Raw genomic sequence first — 21,710 nt, 5'->3', positions numbered from 1 at the left:
TTTTTAGGAGAAAAGATCAATCCCAACCCTTTTATTAATCACCAACTATGCATGTCACTAATGCCTAAATGGCACTATATATGGCATCCTCGTCTCGGAGAGGCGATGGTCAGCGCGTCACTGTCGACAGGCTCTTAAGTGACTCAAGAGCCCGATTCTTAAATGGCACTAGCACCATATTAATATTTAACTCCATACCTATCAATACAAATAATGTAATATGAATTCAACATACCTCAAGGCCTCATTAGGATATGGCACTTTTGTTTGTGATCAGCTTTCCAGTCCTTCTTCTGGCACTGGGGGGAACAGTAGACAACAGCTTTGCATGCACTGCACTTTTTCAAAGTGACACCTTCTTTGACCATTTGTTTACAAAATGCACAGCAATGAGTCTCAAACTCGGCACTTTCTTTCCATGAAATTTCCTTAAAGTACATCACTAGCTTAACCTTCAGCATGGTGTACATCTCACAGCAGGCAAACTGGCATAAACATGCAAGTCTGGGGCAATTGGCAAACTCCTTCAAGTTATCAGGGTCCATGATTTTCTCGTACATATACATATCACAGCTTAAAATTATGTCGTTAATCAGCTGTCCTGAAGTGTCCATGATCAGCCCTTCACTTAAAGTGACAGTTCCTTGTGGAGAACAACTCAGAAATGAAACAGGATTGTGTCCACTTGACAATAAATCAATAACATGGTCTTGAAATTTGGCCAAGTCCTTGCATGTACACTCTTTCTTGGGACGTGCTTGTGAGGAGCTGAGGTCTTCATTAATACACTGGGCAACTCCCTTCCTTGAATAGTTGTAATAAACTTTCTTTGTTGCAGCAAGGAGATCATTGAAACTTACAGTAGGTGCTTTCTTCTTCTTCTCAGTAGGTGTCATGGTTTTCCATTTAAAGAGAAAATGGCTAGCAACTGAAGGGGCAATGGCCCTTGCCAGCATGACAGAACTTAGCTGGTGCAGAGAGGCTTCATTGTCACAGAGGCTTGAGTACTGAGGCAGTTCTTCAATTTTTTTGATTTTTTGGACAACCTGAGTCTTGAAAGCCTCCTTAAAGAGCTGTCCAACCTCACTGATGTCCTTTTCTGAAAGCTTTGTGTGGCAATACTTGGCCATCATCTCTTCCAAGATAGCAGCACAGGATTCTACCCAATCATAGGGATCAAAATTGTCACAGTCAATTGCATCGACAAACTTAATCACTGCTTCTTCAATGAGGGATTCTGTCATGGGGAGAGTTGGTTTGTTCTTCCAGTACAATCTCACAAATGAGTGCTGTAAAAAGACCTCCAGACTCCCTTTAAGATTATACTCAAGGCAAGTTTTCAACTCTTCTTTACTTTTAACATTCCTTACCACGGCAAGGGCTGCTATAAGAGATTTTCTGGTGTTTTCTGTTCCAATTTTTCCTTTTCCTTTTTTATCCACACATGGTAAAGTGCAAGTTCCAAGGAGGCACTCCTTATAATCTCCATCTTTTGATGCCGATGTATGACAAGTTTCAGACACACAGCCCTCTGGCAGCTGCCAATTAACTTTGTTGGATTGTTCTTCACACTGTCCCATCTTTGCCAACTTAATCTGCGTCAAGCTCAGAAAGAGGTCCACAGCTGGGATCCTTGAACTAAGCATTCTTCCTGCATTCTGATCAACGCGAATTTTTTTCGCTGAGTCAAGCATAGTGATGCCCATCTCCAGATCACCTTTCCAGGTGTACCACAGAGCCTGGTGCTGAGACATACCACAAAGTCTGTCAAAATTTACCGGATTGCTTAGCTTTTCAAGCGTTTTCTTCTTCCACGTCGACATTTCGCTCCTTTGTTTGCTGGCTGCACTCATGAAATCAATCATACTATCGCCACTGAGGAGGAGTTTTCCAGATTCGGGAAATGTTATAGGGACAGGGGGTAAGGAACACTCTAGATGCTCTAATTCTGACCTCTCCATCCACCATGCATTTAACTCGGGGCGGTGAAGGTCAAAATGCGTGAAAGGTTTCTTCACTTGACTTCCTCCTTTAGCCATGATAAATTCTTCTTCGTCAGTGTAGCTGCATAACTGGGAAACGCGCTCGAAAAATTCAAAACTGCGTTTCACTTCCCTGTTAACGAAAAGGTCAACAATTCCTCTAGCTTTCGCCTTTTCGTAGCAAGAAACGACCAAAAGCTTCGCTGCCTCTTCGATGGGAGCTGGTTGAAATATTGCTTTTCCTGCAGCCATACTGAAATTACGTTGAAGTATTGGAACTAACTCATGTTCTCGTAACTTTTCCACGAAGAAGCCATCACGAATTTCACCTCCAACGTAGCACAGAATATTGACGAGGTCATATGTCAACGTTGAAGATTTTTCTCCCCCGTTGAAGATTCCACAAACAGAGAAATTGCCTCTCCCGTCCACATTTGACACATAAGCTACACCATGCTTAGTTTTGGACAGAGTTTTAGAATTGAATTTTATACCGTGAGCCATTTTGAAAGTTTTCACTCTTCTTCAAAATTTCGCGCTGGCCGTTCCCAACCTCCGTGTCACCGCCAGGGCTTTCGCGCCAAAATCTTGAATATTCCTGCGCAAAGAGCATGATGGCCCGGACACCCTGTTGATACTTAGTAGGGTCTCGAAGGGAGGAAGCGAAAGGAAAGGATATACGAATAGAAAGGATGAAGGAATTATCAGCTGGTTATATAAACAATCTTAACTTATTTTAAACATGTTGACTTACACTTAGGGAAGTGTCTGGTCGTGAATATTGCTCTATCCGATATAGCTGTCTCACGTACCCCCACTAGTGAAGTTTGGCGGGAATTGATACTCACGTGGTACGCCAGGCACGCGTTCACGGAAAGTGACAGCAAGATGGCTTCCCGGCCGGACGGCTACGAGTCCGGGCATTATTCATCCCCAGAATTTACCACCGAAACTTTGTTCAAGTACAAGTATGGTGTGGCATGCGTATCGAATGTTGACGGAAGAGGGAATGTGTCTATATACGCCATGATTAGAAGACAGCGGAAAAATTCCAAACCCATTTTCGACTACGCGAACATCTTGATTTACGTCGGCGGTGAGATAAGAGACGGGTTCTGCAACGCAAACTTAAAGGAAGGCGAAGCTCTTCGTTTTATGCAGACGCACATCGAACTTTCAAGAGGAAGAACCATCAGAATGATTTCTGTTCCCGTCGAAGAAGTTTCAGCGATGTTCGTGCTGCCGCTACAGAAGAAAGCTATGGAGAGGGGCCTGGGCTTCCCTGACCCTAACACAGCGAGCGCATTTGAGTATTTCAAACAAGTCGCCAAGAACTGCCCCTATCAAACTGTGGAGGAATTCTTTGATGCTAAACTTGGAAAAGGTCCCCGAAAGCCTGATCGAACCAAGTTCAGTGGTCACAGAGGAGAACTAGAAGCATGGTGGCTGGAAAGGTCGGAGCTGTTGTATCATGACTGCCCTCTTCCACCTCGCCCACCCACCCTTAACATGACTAATCTGGGTGCTATGATGGAAGAGGCAAGCTTCATGTCCGGGCTCATGCAACAGGCCAGCCAGTGGAGTAGAAACCAGGAGGAGACTGAATCGTGGAAGAAAGTTGCAGTTCAGAGGTTTACCACCCCCCTGAACTACGAGAGATTTAGTGGAATGGCCAAGGTTCAAGCCCTATGGTACATTTGGATGGGTGATCCTGGAAGAGCTGTGGTTATGGTGGAAGCTTGGCAGGGGTTCGAAAGAGACAAGACAGCAGGAAAAGTTCTTGATGAAGACAATGTCGTGGTTGAAGTCATCTTGGATTCAACTCTTAGCAATCTCTCGGGTAGAGGGATGTGCATTGGTCAGAGCACAATTGATGCAAGATTGACACCAAAGAGCCAGTGTGACACTTGCTTGAGTCCTGCATCTTCAGGAAAGAAACGCCAAGGTCTAAATGTGTTGACTTGTCTCGACAAAGAGGCCAATGGCGAGTTTGGACATAAAGGTGTTCGTGTGAACGTGGCAAAATTGCTCTATGCAGTCTACAAATTTGGCGTCAACAAAGATTTTGAGACATCTGCTAGCCACTGCTTCAGAGAAGCTCTCCACACCTTTCTAGAGCATTCCTTTACTGTCCTGTATTGGAGAATCAAACCCACAAACCCCATGACGGCAGCAACGGAGACTGAAGCAGTTCCACGGTTCATTGAATTACTGAATGTCAACAAAAAACTTGATGTGAATGAATGGGTGAATTCCTGTACCACTGTGTTGGGAGAAGCCCTTGTAAAGCATTGTAGCAGCAAACTCGGTCAAGGAGATGTAAAGAAGCTGTGTGAATTGTTTCGCTCAAAGATGAATAAGATTTTAACAGAGTTCAAGAAGCTGGTTAAAGATGAGGCAAAATCAACACCATCCGAAGAACTCACAGAGAAAGATGTGAGCATGGATCTCTTGAGGAAAACTGTTGCTCCTACCATGGCTCAGCAATTCAAGCGAAAATGGAGGCTCCTGTCAAATACAAAAAGAAAGAAAATGTTGACAACAGACAAGAAGTGTCTCTTTGAAGCTTGCTGTGAGACTTTCAAGCAAATGGAGATGATTGATGAAAATAATGGAGGGGAAAGCACATCAGAGCAAGAGATGACTAATGGCAAGGAAAGTGAGGGCAGTGCAACCCTGAGCTATGATGAAGAATGTTTTGAGTCCCAGGAGGTGACTAACTGTGAGGAAACCAAATCAAGCATCCCAGTCACCCAGAGTAAATTATCAAAGGAATCTGAGAATGACATTGAAATAGAAACCCATTTTCCTGCAAAGTGCAGTGGTGATTCTTGCCCATGTACAGATAGTCACAAGTTTTGGCAGCATTTGGTTGGCGTTTTGTCTGGTGATAAGAATCCTATCCCTTTCTACAAGTGCCTTCCTAATGGAGAAATAATGCTGAAAGGAGATCTTTTCCAGGATCAGGAGGGTAATTTCTTTGATGACATCATTGTCCTAAATGAAGAGTTCATATCTGGAACCATCATGCCAATTGAAGACGAGATCTTTTCCGAATGCCTCAGACTCTCCTTACTTTGTAAGATGGCATGTCACCGGATAGTTCCAATGCTGCTGATGAGCATTATCCATGAGTTTGCTGAGTTAGAGAAGAAAGACAACATCCGATTTGAATGCCAGCCCTGCCAAGGTTGCGGCCAGCTTGAGAGTCAGCCAGGTGACTTCAGGAGATGTGGTGGATGTAAAAGTGTTTACTACTGTGGGAAGAAATGTCAAGCTCAAGATTGGAAAGCTGGGCACAAACAGAAATGTCAGGCACCAGGCAAGGACAAGTAAAGTACAGGTAAGTTGCCAACTGACATTAATCTAGGATAAACAGTTAACCAAGGCTTTTTATAATAAAGCTCACTTGCTGGTCCTGTCTAACTCCTATTGAGCCACCATGGTATATTTAACAATCATTCCACAATCATGTGTTGGATATGAGAAGACAGATAACCAACAAAGTACCTAGCACCAAGTTGGCTATTATCATTTCATATCCTACAAGTGCAAGTAGAATAATTATTGTTTCATTAATAACACCTCCAAAATATAGAAAACTAAACTAAAAATAAAAATGCTCCGAAAAAAATATGCATACTTTTACCATATATGTAGAGTATGGTATAAATTGCATACACTTAATTACTGGTCTGGAGGGAAACAGTTAGTTTTGTTCACTTGAGATTCTAACTGTTTCCCAAGGGACCAGTAATAAAGTGTTTTGTTATGTAGGTGGAGTTAAGTAATGAGGTACAAAATGTAAGGAGAAGTCAAAGTAACCTATGGTTAATGGGGGAGCACATTCATTGTTGTTTGCCGGGGTTTAGCCATTGCCGTGTGGCCATAAATCAACCAATAAGAACGCGAGTTAGAGGCAACTTAAGGTGGCTCCCTATAGTTTTACAATCGCACGAGCGCTGAGGAAGTAATCTGTGCACACTCAAAGGAAAACGTCAGTGGTTTTCGATATTTTATTATGTCAACATGAGCACAAAAAGCAAAACTGACAGTGAATTTTCTCAGGTTTCCTTCGGTGAAATTCCGTAAAATTTGGCAGATTGGTAGTAAATATTTTACTTTAGTCAGAGCTCATTTTTCAGGGAAATCTATAAGACCAGACTTTTTGCAGTGGTAAAAGACATAAATTTGAAAATATCAAAAAAGCTGCCTTTACAAACCCTACTTTTTTCGTGTTTAAAATTCAGATCCCGCTGGAAGCAATGTGGTGTAAAAATTTTGGAAGATTTCACCAAAGGGAATTCACGAAAATCACAAATAAAGCCATAAAAACAGTAAAAAACACATTTGTTTGGGCATTTATAATTTAAGACTAAATCCCAAAATTTTAACAGAGATGGTAGCAAAACACTAGTTGATCATTGCTTATTACATGTAATAAGTCTGAGAAGACTAGGTGTGAAAGCGAATGCAAAAACGTCATTCAAAACATAACACTTGCAGGCGCAATGTCATAAATGATTACCTATGGAGCCACCTTAACTCCAGCTATATCACAATTGCTCTTATTAAAAACTGCATCATTGGATAATGCAATTTGAGAGTTTTTATTGGCTGAGCCATTATACCACACTCTACAAATATGGTAAGCCTAAGAGTGACTTTTGGGACATTTTTATTTTAGTCTAGTTATGTATATTTTGGGAGTGTTTTTAATAAAGCAATATTATTCCACTCGCACTTGTTGGATATGAGATAGTTATAGCCAACTTGGTGCTATGCGCCTCATTGGCTATCTATCACCTCATATCCGACATGTGCTCATGGAATACCTTATTACATGAAATTTTCATGACACGTTTATTTCGCGATTTTGCGGTGCACATATTTCGTGACACTTAAATTCTGTGATTTTGCGAAAATTTTGTATTTTGAATCACTTTAACTTTGCGTTTTTGAGTAACATGTATTTATTTCCATAGCAATGTTACTTCAACATGTCCTTGAATTTAGTAAACCGATGTTATCAAAGGTACAGTAACATCAAAATTAACAAAAACACAACGGTGGAACTATGTGTCAACAGTAACATAATATGAGTCACTTAAAGTGCACCTAACCCCCAAAATTTTTTTTCGCTAGAACGAATCTACTTATTATTTGAAATAGTTCTGCGAAAAAATTTTTGGATTCCATTAAATCCTCGATTTTCTGTGCCACGACGAAATCTCGAAAATAGCTCCAAAACACCGCCATTTTGTTTCATGACCGAGTTTGAGGAGAATGGGTCCAGCGGCTCTTGTGACGTCTACCCAGGAAGGTTGGATATCTCATTTCCTCTCATTTCCTTCAGGATGGTGCAATACACATTCGAAAAGTGCGCAGAAACGCCTTCCAGAGGTGCTATCGGCTGTTGCAGCAATATTCCAGATTTAAAGAAAGATATACAGTACAATTTACTGACGATGATCGGCTAATGGTGCAATAAAGACGTAAACGATGGTTGATTTTGTCGAACCAAAACAAGCGAACTGAATCTGTGAGAACCATTGAAGAACTCTCACTGGAATTTGTTCCGCAGACTTTCGAACGCTATTTTCATAAATTTTCTGCTTAAAGCTAACCAGCAATTTGTAGAAATACCACCGACAACCTATATCTTCCAATCCCGCAGTATTTATAACATAACCGGCAAAGTTGTGTGATCCGGTCATGATCAAGAAGCGTTATACTGATATGTAAATAGATCGCAACTGTACGCCGCTAACCAACACTTATTTCTCTTTCAATTTACATGAAAGTCGAAGATTAATCCTCTAGAATTACATGATAACAAAATTGTTAGACTCACAGAGTTTTTCGAAGGTTTAGAAATCAGCAGTGTGACAAAGATTCTGTGCAATAGCGTCGAAAATATGACCGCGTAACATTATCTGCGGACTGCTCAGGGAACGCACCCTTTTCGCTTATCCGACGAATTTCACTGCAAACTTTGAGAACAATTTACATTGGTTATTTGGAGTTACGACTTAAAACGTGTGACAATGTGAAATCGGTAATTGTATGAAATGTTTCCTTCCGCCTTGCTTCCCGCAGCTTCAAAAATACAGGTTCAAACAATACGATTTTCAATCGATCGAAGCCAATGTTTTGGAGGTCATCAAGTCTCGAAAACTGCAACACGTACGTCGCTCTTATAAACATGAAGCATTCAACTGAAAGTAAAACACAAACTGGATTTAACAGAACCTTGACAAAATACATTCTCGGTAAGGACAAATGTAAACGGGCTATAAACACGCGTGGGAATCTTATGTTTAGTTGATGAAATTACCATCCAAAGCAGTCCTTGAGTTTTCTTTCCTGCTGTTCGTTTGCCTGCTCCTCCACTTCGTATCTAGCTTTCCATTCCTAATATACAAGCAGGTCGTCCGCAAAGACGTCTTCCCCATCGTCGCTTGAAATATTGTAAATTGCTCTCAAAGCTCTAAGCAGTGAGTTCAGAGTTGTCGAACGTGCTCGATCGAAGTTTATTTCGGAGCCTTCCGAATCGAAACTTAACTCTGACTCCAGTGACGAAAAAGAAATGATTCTGAGACAAAACTTGGACGTTTTAGTCCCAAAATACATCGGAACGATTAGTTTTGCATTCTATTTTCTCGAGCAAATACAGTGAGTTGACTGAGGCGTTATTGTGTTTGGTTCCTGGGTAGACGTCATCAGGTACCGCCGCCCCAGACTCCCTAAAACGCGGTCGTGAAACACTTAATCGCCACTTTGAAAGGGCATAGAAAATCGAGGATTCAACCAAATTCAAAAATTTCTTCGCCCAAATGCTTCAAATAAAGTCTAGATTTGTTTTAGCGAAAAAAAAATTTGGGGGGTTAGGTGCACTTTAATTTTTGCATCATGTTATGTTTGCGACACTTATTTTTTGGGTCACTTAAATTCACAAAATTATCATGTCGCGAAAATTTCATGTAATAAGGTAATTGTTAAATATACCATGATGGCTAAGCTAATGAAAAGTCTTGAATTGTGTTATACAGTGATCAAGTTCTTAATTGTAAATACTAAGCATTGTAAAAACTTTGTAGTCAATCACAAATATAACCTTTTTTTGTGCACAAGTTGTTGCTGCTATGTTATAAATGAATTGGTCCATGCTTGTAGTTGTGCATATATTGAGTTATGGATAGAAGTTTATTAATTGAATTGCTAATGTGGATTTTGAGATTTACAAAAGTATGAAGTTGTAAGAGTCATTCCTTATAACCTGCATGTGCAAATCGAACTCTTGTATCTGATTTCATGAATCCTGGATATGCCTAATAATGGGTGATTCCAGAAAATATCTATACCCTGCCACGGGCAGCTTGAGCATTTTAACCCCCCTTGCCTTCAGAAGTTCCAAAATGCTCATACCCCCCATGCCCTCCGAATTCCAAAATCGTTAACCCCTGCTCCCCTCTGGAATTTCCAGTTTTTTTTCCAGACCCTTTGGAATTCCTGTTTGACTGCTGAAAACCTCTAAGGAACAGGAAATTTGCGCTTTTTCCCTTCTCCAAGAAAATTCTGCTCACAATTTTTGGTCAAGCAAAAGGCAACTCAAGTTTGTCAACATTTTGATACAGTACACCACAGCTGTCCCTTCTGAGTGTTATCTTGAAGTTGCTTACCACCAAATAAAACTTTTTGTTTTCCGTTAGCTTCATATTTTCAGGAGAGCATATCATATTGATACCAGTGGAAGACAAAAGTACAGTTCATGATGTGCTGGCTGTCACCCGCCAAATTGAAAATTTCATTTATTGAGTAACTACTGACCACCAGTAATGCAGCCTACAAATCTGTCAGGCGTTCCATTTAGTAATGTGAAACTGGTGCGAATTTTTCGAACCCAACAAGATCGTTGATCGACAATTTTAGATCAGAAAGAAACACAGACTTCTTTTATATTTTATTAATCTATCGACTTATTCATCAACTTTAAAGGTCAAATGAACCAAAATTTAGACATCTTTTCTTCAGCCATTTTATATCGACAAAATGTTAAAAAAGGAAACTTATGTGGAAATTTTTCTTTATGAGCTGTGAAAAGGAGTAAAAAAGTTAAAAGTATGAAGAAAGTCAATGGCTTCATGAAAATGTTTCCAAAATGACTGTGCACTTTATTGGAGGAATGGAACTGAGACTTTGCTTTGTGATGACACTGTTATCTTGAACATTGTTGCGTTTCAGCGTCAGTGAGTCTTTCATGGGGAAGGTTTTGGATCTAAATACAAACCTTATTTTACTTGGGAAATGGCTGAGGAGTTCACCCACTGTTTGACGGGCATTATTCGCTTATTTTTCGTTTTATTTTGTCCAATTGCTGGCTTGCAACATTCTATAGTGAAGTTAAAATTGTTGGTATCGCATCTTTCTTGACTACAAGTTGATGAAGCTTGAAAGAGGGTCCCAACAAATTCCTTACTACAAGATTCTGTTTGAAGCTGTCTTACACAAATGCGCAAATGCTTCGAGGGCATGAAGCATTCTCTCTTCATTTTTATAAGCCATTCTCTTTTAAGTTTTGGTGGTGAAGTTCATTGTGAACTTGAAACCAAAACAGTTTCAAATTTCCCGTATTTCTTGAGCTCACCAACAGTGACGTCACAAGTTTTATTTCCAACAATTATCCAACAATTTTCCCGACCACTCTATGATTATGAAGGATAAAAAACAGTGATTTTAACATTCCAATGTCTCCCCAATGCTTCATCCAATTCGTTTGAAACTTCAGAATATGTTTATTTTATACTTAAATGAGCACATTGAACTCAAATGAAAAAAAAATGCCTAAATTTTGGTTCATTTGACCTTTAAGGCCTCTTCGATGTGGAGCTCGCTGCACAACCCATCCACTCACTCATCCACGTGAATGCTAACACCTGCCTGATTGATCTTTATTCTGCTTCCATGGTCGGTTTGTGCTTGACTTAAAAAAACTAGAAAAGTTAACAGATCAGCGATTTCAAGCTAAGATTTCGCTGTCTTCCCCCTCTGGAAATTCAGAGCTGAAACCCTCCCCCCATGCATTTCGAATTCCAAACTGCGTAACCCCCATAACCTGCATAACCCCCTCCGTAATGTTCAGAATTCCAGTCCAAGAAACCGCCCTTCTCCCTCGGAATTCGGAGATGCCACCCGTGGTAGGGTATGGATATTTTCTGGAATCGCCCAATTTATACTAATGCACCGAGTTACATTTTGGTACATTCACCTAAGTCTCTGTGTCAGAAAAAAGAACTTTGCAACATAGCTCTTCTTTTCCTTGCTTAAGAGTCTTGCGATATTTTTTCCACTAACAGCATAGTGTGGGTGAAATATTTTAGCCTTTAAAAGTTTGGTCACTAGCATTGTCATCTATCTGTAAAGCTTTGCAGGATGAGCGTTAGGCCTTGATCCCTATCCTGATAAAACTGGCCATGAATGAGGTTTGGGGTTTTTGTACTAAAGTGTTGTTTTATTGTTTTTCTGTTCATAACGATGAAGTATTCCACTGGAAGATTTTCCAAGCTACACTGGACTAGAGAGGTTGTTATCATTACTCAGAGAGACAGAGTAATGCTGTTAAGCTATTATGAACACTTTAGGGTTTCGACATACTTTTCTAATAGTCCTAGTTGACTTTTTATTTTAGATACTTTTTGTAATCAGTTTACTCTGGATAATGTTTTATTATTACCTGACCCCATTTGATTATTTAGATTAACACGTGTAACACTGATGCTGATTACATGCTTAATGCTAGAGTAGGTAAAACTCTCCTTCAGAGCATTGGAAAGATTCCACAAGACCACAGGGAGCACACAATCTTGTTGAGAAGAAAGAGAGTAAATAAAGGAATGAAGAGAACCATTTCGCTCTGCAAAAATTTTTTCGTTTACATATAACATTGACAAGGGAGGCAAGTCTTTGACCAAACATTTTGAATGCAATCCAAATATTTGCTTGAATCTCTCAATTTCTTTGCTTCCATGAAACCAAACAAACACAAAACGAAGTTGAAAGATTTTTCTACAACTTGGCTGAATTTGTTTTCTAATACTTTAACAACAGTCAGAGAATTTAAGTGTCTTTAGCAAAATTTTTTCTCAAATTGCTTTTCACAACATGATCGTACCGTTGAACCGGTACCAATCACGTCATCCAGCTCGAGCTCCCCTCCCTCTCCCACAGATGCTTTTTTGACAAGACAAATCTTTACAAACCCCTCCCCTGGTTCACAGTTTTTCTTGGGTGTCTGGAGTCACCCGATCTCTGCACAGAAATGAAATGACCTGAGTTAATACCTGAAGCGTTTTTAGCGAGATTCTGCGTTTAAAATTGGGAGCTGAGAAAGGACTTTAAAAATTTGTCATGTCAAAAAAGCACTTGTGGGAGAGGGAAGGGAGCTTGAGTGCATTTTGGATGAAGTGACTGGTACCGTTCCAACAGTTTGATCATGTTGCAAAACGTTTTTTGAGAAAAAACTTTGCTTAAGACGCTAAAATTCTCTGACTGTTGAGAAAGTATGCGAAAACAAATTTGGCCGAGTCGTAGAAAAATCTTTCAACTTCGTTTTGTGTTTGTTTGGTTTCATGGAAGCAAAGAAATTTAGAGATTCAAGCAAATATTTGGATTGCATTCAAAATGTTTGGTCAAAGAGTTGCCTCCCTTGTCAATGTTATATAAACCAAAAAACATTTGCGGTGCACAAAAAGGCCTAAGTAAGAGTTTAGCACTACTATGTTACGCAGGACTTGTAGGTAGCAGTGTTCCCTATAAGGTTGCGTAAGAAATAACAAGAGGAGACAAAGGCTAACTATTCGTTCTCTTCACTCCTTTATTTACTCTCTTCCTATTCAACAAGATTGTGTGCTTCTTGTGTTTTAAAATGTTATAGCAGATCTTGGGCTTTTGGTATTATTCAGAGATTATATCAAGATGTTATGTTGTTACTATTTGGCCCCTGAATTGACATAATTTTTTCAGGGTACCTCAAAAATTAGAAGTATATTTCGTAAAAGAAAGAAGCTTTTTTCCAAGTTATTGTTTAGCAACAAAAACTTTTGTGTTTGGAAATAGTTGTGCATCATTGCCTGTCAGTTTTTGCAAACCCCTTATATCCTCAGTGATTGCTGATGAACCTGTGTTTATAGAGCACCTAACCCCCCAAGTATTTATTTGATAAAACAAAACTTCTTGTTATTCAAAGCATTTCTGCAAAAAAATTAGCATTTGGTTGAATCCTCCATACTATGCCCTTTTGAAGTGCACTTGAATTATTCCGTGTCTGGCTTTAGGGAGTCTGGGGCGGGAGATGCTGATCCCCTAGTCAGCTCTCTGTATTTGCTTGAGAAAATGGAAACCAAACTAATCCTTGTAATATATTCTGAGACTAAAATGTCTAAATTTTGATTTGCCCCCAAATTCCCAACTTTGCTTGTTCTAAAATATTGTTCAACAGTCTAATAACCATTGGATATTTTAGAGTCTTGAAGTGGAAGGTACAGTTTTTTTTTTTTTAATTTTCAATTGACTGCACTTTTTTTAAGACAAATATAGAATATGTCAGGCTTAAATATGCTTGCCTTGAACATTTTTGGCCAAAATTTGCATCAAGGATGCAAGTGCCTAGTTTCGTGTAGGGGAAAACCTGTGTAAATGTTAAATAAGAGAGGAGTTGGGCATTTGTTTTTGTTGGGTATAGGGATATTTCATACATTGTCATAGCATTACAAGGTAAATATTTCCTTGGCAACAACAGAGCAGATAACAGTTGTTTATAAGATTAATTTTAGAGATCTATGTTTTAGGCCTATATTCATATGATCACCTGGTAATCACTAAGACGGTTTTACGAAGTTAGGAAATCAAACCCAGATAATTTAGTGACAGGTATCATCAGCTATTTCATTTCAATATACAGGTGTCAAATGGTAGCACATGTGTTACAGCAGTATATAGCACAGCTGTTTCACATACTAGTCACAACTCTCACATGTGTTCTTGGTTACGGTTTCAACTGAGAACAATGCAGTGCTTGCTCCAGTTTTATTTGCATCCAAGAGGATGACAACAAAAGATATCTGAAGAGATTAGTTGCACATGTGGCAATTTAGTAATTACTAACAATTGCTGGTAATCATACACTGTCAGATTCCAGCATCAACAATATCTCATGGTACCTAAAAAACAAATGCCTTATATATAGTAACATTTATCATATTTGATGAACTGAGAAATTTAGATGTTAAAGTTGTTATGATAATATTATATGATGAGTAGAGATTTTTGAAAATAATACCAAGGCTGGAAGTGAATAATAGTAGTGTTATTGTTCCAGGCAGCTGGAGTTAATCTTGGCTCAATTTCCACCGCTTTGTTGATTCCGGTCTAGATTACTTCAAGGGAGGAGCGCGGGCTCCTTTGCTGAACAGCAGGTGGTAATCAAGCTTAGAGTTGATCCATTCCATTTAATCTTCATTGTAAAAATTTCACTCTGCATTTCATTCTACCTTAAAAGACAAGATTTTGTTACAACCATTTATCTTTTATTATTTCAAGTATATTACGGTTGAACCTTATTAATCTAACCACCAGTAGAGCACCAAAATTTGGTTGTATTATGGCTGACTGAAGTTCTCTTTGAATCAAGAGAAAATGGCTGAAATGATGGGGCTGTTATAAGAGGGGTTCTGCTGTATAAATATGATTTGTCTTTTAAATGAAATTGTTTCATCTCCAGCCTCTGACAGTGTTCTATAAATTATTATTATCAAAGTTATTAAGTTCATCAAAAAATTAATATGTTTCTTATAAAGTTGTTACTTGAAAGTTCATGTTATTAATAAAATGTGAAAACGTTTAGTCCAGTATTGTCTGTAGACTTGTTGAAGGGTGTGAATTACCTTTCTTGGGTGAGAAACTTGGCTGGAGTGGAGCTGCTTTGGTCTAAAACCCTGACCCTGTATAGGACAAAAGCCATTCATTCCGTTACCCTGTATACCTGGTTATCCTGGGCTGGGTTGTTCAAAGCACGATTAAGCTAACCCAGGATTAGCAAGAATTTTGATTTCTGTTTTGTAACTTTTCGGTGAGGTTTTCTGGTTTTAATGTTCGTCCTTCAGTTTTGAGCTTGACTAAGCTCAAACTACACAAAACATGAGCAATAAAGGCATTTTTAGGCAAGAAAAATTAATAGTTTGGTTAACTTTTAATCCAGGGTTAGCATAATCTGGCTTTTGAACAACCTGACCCAGACTTCTTGTTACAATGCCTCACAGTAATATCACTAACATGCAAACTTAAAAAATGTGAATATAATACTTTCTGTATCAAAGCAATGTACAAAAAATGAGTGCTCCTCTAATAACCTGCTACTTTTTATTAAATATTAAGCTCCTAACACAGGGTTGGTATAGGTAACGAAAAGTCAGAGAATTTATTTTGAGTCTTGGAAAATTGACATTTTGAAGAAATTTTGGGAAATTGAAATTATAACACCGCTGATTCGATAATATTGAAGACTGGAAGAAACATTTCAGGTCACTTGTGGTCTCGATGAACACTGCTAAAAACTGACCAGTCACAAAATAATTAATATTTATGAGGGAAATGGCCGGGGGCGAGCCAAAATAGAGTGAAGGGTCTCGGTACGCTATGCGGACCTAGTTTGAAGTTCCCACAAAAGCTGGCACGAGGCCCGCCGAAGGAAAAAATATGGCGGCTTCTTCTAAGAAGAAGGAGAAGAAATCCGAGTTTTCTCCAGACACTCTATCGAAATCCAAGCATGGTATAGCCTGTGTAGCTAATATAGACGTAAGAGGAAATGTGTCTATCTATGCGATCTTCAAAAGAGCCCTGAAGAATTCCAAACCTGTGTTTGACTTCGCTACAATTTTGGGTTATGTTGGAGGCGAGTTTCGAGATGGCTTTTGCCAAGAGAACTTGAAAGAGGGCGAATCTGTTCGTTTCTTAGAATCGTACATCTCTACGTTAGAAAGCAAAAGAATAGGGATGGTGTTTGTGCCAGTGGAACAAGTTGCGGCGCTTTTTCTGCTTCCACTACACAAGAAGTCCATCAAAAAAGGTTTCGGTTTCCCAGACACTGACACGGCGAATGCCTTTGAGTATTTTAAGCAAGTTGCACATTATTGCCGCCATGCCGCCCCTGAGGATTTCTTCCGTGCTCGGCTAAGGAGTCTCTCTGGTCGCGACATAACAAAAGCCCGAGATAGAATCACAGGGGATCTGAAACTGTGGTCTATTGATGATATCGAGCTGGGGTTTCACAAGTGTCCACTTCCCCCTGACCCTCCTAATTATCCATCTTTTATGGGTACCGAGGAGTTGTCAGGCTTGTTACAACAGGCTGGCTGGGCGATCCAAGCTTATGAAGAGGCAGAGACTTGGAAGAAAACTGCGGCCGGAAAATTAACAAGTCCAGACAACTATGAAAGATTCAGCGGAATGGCTAAACAGCAAGCATTGTGGTACATCTGGAAAGGAGATTTAGAAAAAGCTGCAGTTATGGTTCATTCCTGGCGTAGGCTTGAAGAGGACTGGAAGCAGGGTAAAACTCTTGATGCCAAAAATCCTGCTATTGATGTGATATTAAATATCACACACACTGACCTTTCAGCTGAATGTTTATTTGATGGGTACAGGAAGCCTGATGCCAGAATGATTCGTGACACAAAATGTGACATTTGTTTGAGTACCGATGTTGATGTGTATGATCAAGACAACCACTGGTTTAGGCCAAACAATGTGAGGACATGTGTAGATTATGATGGTAATGCTGAATTTGGTTCTGAGGAAGTGCGCAACAATATGGCAAAATTGCTCTTTGCTATTCTCAAGTTTGGCAGCAACCATGACTTTGAAACATCAGCCATGCATTGTTTCAAAGAAGCCCTTCATACATTTTTGGAGCATTCATTTGCTAACTTGTATTGGAGAATCAAGCCAACAAAAGCCATGAAGGAGGCTGTTGAAGCTGAGGCCCTTCCAGGCTTTGTTAAAGCACTATCTAATAAAGCACAAGCAGAACTAGTTCTCTCCACTTTTTCAAATTCCTGTGCAACGATCTTTAAGGTAGCTATCATGAAGCACTGCGCAAGTAAACTTGGAGAAGAGCAAATGAAGGGATTGTGTGATTTGTTTCGTTCAAGGCTTGACCTACTTGTTGGCGACGTCGATAAACTGAAAGAAGAGGAAGAAACAAGTGACAATTCAGTAGGTGCCGAAAGTGCTGAAACAGTTGGCATAGACCTTTTGTCAAAAACTTTGATTCCTTCCTTTGCTACTGAATTCCAGGGCAAATGGACTCTGCTCCCTGAAGCTAAGAGAGAAAGGATTTTGACAACAGAATCAAAGGCTCTAGTCAAGACCTGCAAGGGAACCTTTGCAAAGATCAGCAAGTTATATAGCCGTCAAAAGAAAAGCCTTGTAAACCAAGATGCAGAAGATACACCAGAGCAAGACAACCCCTCCACAGAGGACAACTGTAATGACAAGAAAAATGCAAAGGAGACTGACAACCAATCTGAGCCTTCCTCTGAGCCTAAAGAAAATGGGGGAAATGATGTCAATATTCCTGATGTTTGCCCTAAGGATTCTTGTCCTTGTAAAGATCCTAAGAAGTTTTACAAGCACTTTGTTGCTATTTTGGCTAGTGACAAGAACCCAGTGCCTTTCTATAAGTGTACTCCCACTGGTGATGTTATCATGAATGAAGAAATGTGTTTGGATAAAGATGGCAAAAATGTTGGACGCATGGTTGCTTTTGATTTTGACCATGTGAACACCACAATGAATTCAATTGAGAAAGAAAAATTTTCATCATGCCCACGTCTGGCCTTCATGTGCAAAAGGGTCTGCCACAATATCTATCCCATAATTATAATGAGCTTGTGCCAAGCATTTGTTGAGCTTCAAAAGAAGGACAGTTCAAAGGTGGAACTTTATACTTGCCCAGCATGCGGGAAGAAGGAGGCTAAAGCAGGAGAATTCAAGAGATGTGGTGGATGCAAAAGTGTTTACTACTGTGGCAGGAAGTGTCAGGTACAAGACTGGAAAGCTGGACACAAACAGAAATGTGACAAATCTTCAAAACAGGCGTCGTAACTCTAAAATTTACCAATTATTACAGGGTGCAATATACAACAAGTGGGTAATTTCTTTATGATATAGTTCATTTTAGTGCCTTTAACCTCAGTGCAGGGTATAAGACTTACATGTAGCTATGGGCCATTTTTACTGGTATTGTTTTTCTTAAGCCCTCATTTTACCTAGACCTTAAATAATGTCAATGCAACTGGGCAAATAATTTATATTCCAGTAGGGGAAAGATAGTATACCCTATGAGACATTCTTTTGCATATGAGAGGGAAGCCTCTTCCTGCAAATTTGTTTTTTCTATATTATATGTGAAAAATTTTGTGCCATAATGCATTTGAAAAAAATGTGGGATACCTCTAATTTCATTGGGCTGCAATTAGATCAAAACAAATACATCAAAGCATTTGGCCATTTTGTGAAAGATCTGCCAAAGTGAAATTGCATCTGTATTACATACGTTGTATTATTATTGTAAGTTTTAAACCAGTCAGAAACTGTAACAGACTGGTTAATTTTATGATTGTTGTGTTAACCAGCGGGGGATAGAGCGAGTCAGCAAGCTGGAACAAAATTACTATCGTGAAACTCTTGTAATGAATGCCAGTGAATGTGGGGTAAAACAGTTACATACATGTACATCCATGGCTTTCTTGTAATATACTGTAAACGTTGCACTTGAATGCATTTTATAACCAGTTAGTTTTGATCATGGTACACTGCAACTAGTGGGTCATTCAGTGGGCTAATGGTTACGGCTTTAAACTTAAGTTTAAGAAGCTGTCTGGGTTCAAACACTTGGGCAAGACAATTAATTTTTACTTTTACACTGCCTCTTTCTCTGCCAAGGAGAACAAATGGGTACAGTTTAACTGTTAAATAGCCTGTTGTAATCCTTGGGGGATAACCTGATATGGACTAGCATCCCACCCAAGGTAGCAGCAATATTCTTAGCCACATGTTGCTGCAGTGAGCTAAGATACTGTGGGCTCCAGTCCTTTAATAAGAGCGTGGACTTCAGATTTGCCTTCATTACTACAGTGGAATCCAATTTTCAAACCTCGAGGGTAAACAAAATTGATTTGAAAAGTTAGGTAGTTCAAGAAAGCGGGGGCTAAATTACAGTGTTTGACTGAGTGGTGGGTACAACTTTTGGTTCCAGTAATCTGGAGGTTTGAAAACTCAAGAGTTGAGAAATTGGAATTTTACTGTGGTTACAAAGGAACAAGTACAGTTGACAAAAAGGTAGAGAATGATACACTGATATGGAAAGATATGAAATTTCCCCTTGCACAGGGGTTTCATTCAGGGCCAGGCACCAGAGAAATCGACTGACTGTGAGGATGATTTTGCCCACTTGTTTTGACCATCTAGAGGAAATTTTTTCCTCTAGAGAAGTTCAGTTCAATAAGGTTTTCCCTGCCTGTGAAAACCTGTTGCCCTCCTGCTGAAAACGTTAATGAAACCCCTGTTTGCATATTTAGTAGAACTTATTTTATGATGTAGCACTATGGGCAAGTGTGATATCAAGTTGACCCTAAAAGCAACCAGGTATTATGATGTGTATTGCAGAAACAATACTGGTGAAGAAGTTGTTGAGTGAAAAAATTTCTGACCATTTTGAGATTTCTGTAGTTTATGCACTGGTATATCAGGTAATGGAATATTCTAGTAGTGCACAACAACAGTTTGGGAGGTGCGGTGGTCTCATGGTTAGTGTGCTTGACCCTGGAGCGAGTGGTCCGGGTTTGAGGCCTGGCTGGGGACGTTGTGTTGTGTTCTTGGGCAAGACACTTTACTCTCACAGTGCCTCTCTCCACCCGGGTGTATAAATGGGTACCGGCAAATTTAATGCGGGGGTGGGGGGTAACCCTGCAATGGACTAGCATCCCATCCAGGGGGGAGTAGAAATACTCCTAGTCACTTCATGCTACTGAAACTGGGATAAGCTCCTGCCTGATGAGCCACTTGGCTCGTATGCAGACTTTTTTTACAACAATAGTTTATTGTGTGTTTTGTTATCTGCCATGTAGCAGGGTTGTCAAGTTTGGAAGTAGGTGGTTTTATTGTTGTAGTAGTTATGGAAGTTAAAGAAAATTTTGAAATTGATTACTATTGCTAACAGAGGAGATAAATTTTTTGTGTGTCACAGGTGCAGAAAGTGAAAGAAATATAGAAAATGAATGATAAGGAACCATGTGTGATTATTTGGACTTGCTAGAAGGGGTGGAAATCCCTTTTCGATAGTGCTTTGTACTTTGTTCCATTTTCATCTGTCCTTTCTGCACCTTGGCCTATTTTCACTTAACTGTACATTTGACTAAAATTATCAAGTAAAATACTTGGCAATTTTGATATTTGGCTCAAAGGCTTAGAATAATAAACCAAAAGAAGTTATTTATTCATCCTTTAACCTTGATGTGATATCTTTTGTTTTATTCCTTCAAGACTCTGAGCCAAGTGACATTTTAGTATATTAAGGCATATTATTTTTGTGCAAAATTTTATCCTCATTCAAAGGCTTTATAAGAGTAAACAATATTTAGTGCCATCGTTAGCTCAATATTTTGTCTCGTGATTATTATCTTCAACAAGACTAGTCACCAACTGTGATCAGTGCAAGAATACATATCGAGCGGTTTCACTTACGTGGCCAGCAGCCATGCAAATTTATGGGAAAAAAGGCAGTGTTTACCTAAGAAAAGAGTTCAACTCCCACTGGATTACTTTGGGACACGGATGTACAACATGGCTACCATTTTGTTTTGGGATACCAACATGGCTGCTGTGACGTCACATGAAACACTCTATTGGTTGAAGAAAGGCACTTGACACAGTCACTGTTTTGTAGTCAGTGTTGGATTATGTTCTGTTTTGAAGTTAGACTTAATGCCATATCAATAAATTTTAAGCTTGTATTTCCTCGAGTTTCATCGTCACTGTTTTTTTCAAAGAGCTTCAAACCATAGTAGGCCAATTTTGACATATGGAAATTCTTACTCCTGCATGGGGCAAAATCACCCTCAAAGCTTCTGAGGGAAGTAAGAATTTTACTTCATTGGAAATGGCCATGATTTAGCGGTGATAGTGGTGGATTTAGGTAGGAAAACATATTGTTGAGATTTCAAGGAATCATATGCTAGGTTTTACAGGTAGAGCTTACTTTTAGTATTTATTATTTAACATAGTTTTTCATGTTAATTCAGGCCTAGTTTCTTGTTTCTTTGTTCAAAACCAACTCTAATTGAAAGTTTCTGATTTGCTCCACATATTTCATTTTCGTGGCTCGCTTTACACTTAAAGTTACACAATACTTACTTTCAGTTTTTCTCAGTCTTTTCAGTATTTTTTTCAGTTTTCGTCTCTCCCCCCACCTCTCATACCTCCCCTCCCCGCACCTGCCACCCACCACGCCACTCGTCACCAGTTTTAAGGTGGCCGAACACAGTTTTCGCACACGCTTTTGCTGATGCAATTCAGCGCGCACACAAGGATTGCAAAAAACAAACATGCCATCAATAGAGAAATAATTTTATTTACTCAACACCCGCAGTATTGTGCTATTTTTCTCTATAA

At 39.4% G+C, this 21,710-nt stretch overlaps 3 protein-coding genes across 3 annotated transcripts; 2 read left to right on the top strand and 1 right to left on the bottom strand.

Moving 5' to 3' along the window:
* Positions 1-236: 236 nt before the first annotated feature.
* On the bottom strand, positions 237-2,545 carry LOC110068243 (uncharacterized). Its single transcript, XM_020775623.2, has one exon. It carries the CDS (start codon positions 2,484-2,486, stop codon positions 237-239), a length of 2,250 nt encoding a protein of 749 aa, XP_020631282.2. The 5' UTR covers positions 2,487-2,545.
* Positions 2,494-14,887, top strand: LOC110068242 (uncharacterized). The gene is made up of 2 exons (XM_020775622.2): positions 2,494-5,325; positions 11,523-14,887. Exon 1 carries the CDS (start codon positions 2,871-2,873, stop codon positions 5,316-5,318), a length of 2,448 nt encoding a protein of 815 aa, XP_020631281.2. The 5' UTR covers positions 2,494-2,870; the 3' UTR covers positions 5,319-5,325; positions 11,523-14,887.
* A 793-nt stretch (positions 14,888-15,680) lies between these two features.
* Positions 15,681-21,052, top strand: LOC149106185 (uncharacterized). Its single transcript, XM_089297553.1, has one exon. The coding sequence runs from the start codon at positions 15,735-15,737 to the stop codon at positions 18,141-18,143; it is 2,409 nt and encodes an 802-aa protein (XP_089153679.1). The 5' UTR covers positions 15,681-15,734; the 3' UTR covers positions 18,144-21,052.
* The last annotated feature ends 658 nt before the right edge of the window (positions 21,053-21,710 follow it).

Source organism: Orbicella faveolata, unplaced genomic scaffold (assembly GCF_042242905.1).
Source record: "Orbicella faveolata isolate gen_17 unplaced genomic scaffold, um_ofav_v1 contig_3, whole genome shotgun sequence".
Taxonomy (NCBI): Eukaryota; Metazoa; Cnidaria; class Anthozoa; order Scleractinia; family Merulinidae; genus Orbicella; species Orbicella faveolata.
The sequence above is the reverse complement of the archived record's forward strand: the minus strand, read 5'-3'. Positions and strand labels throughout refer to the sequence as shown.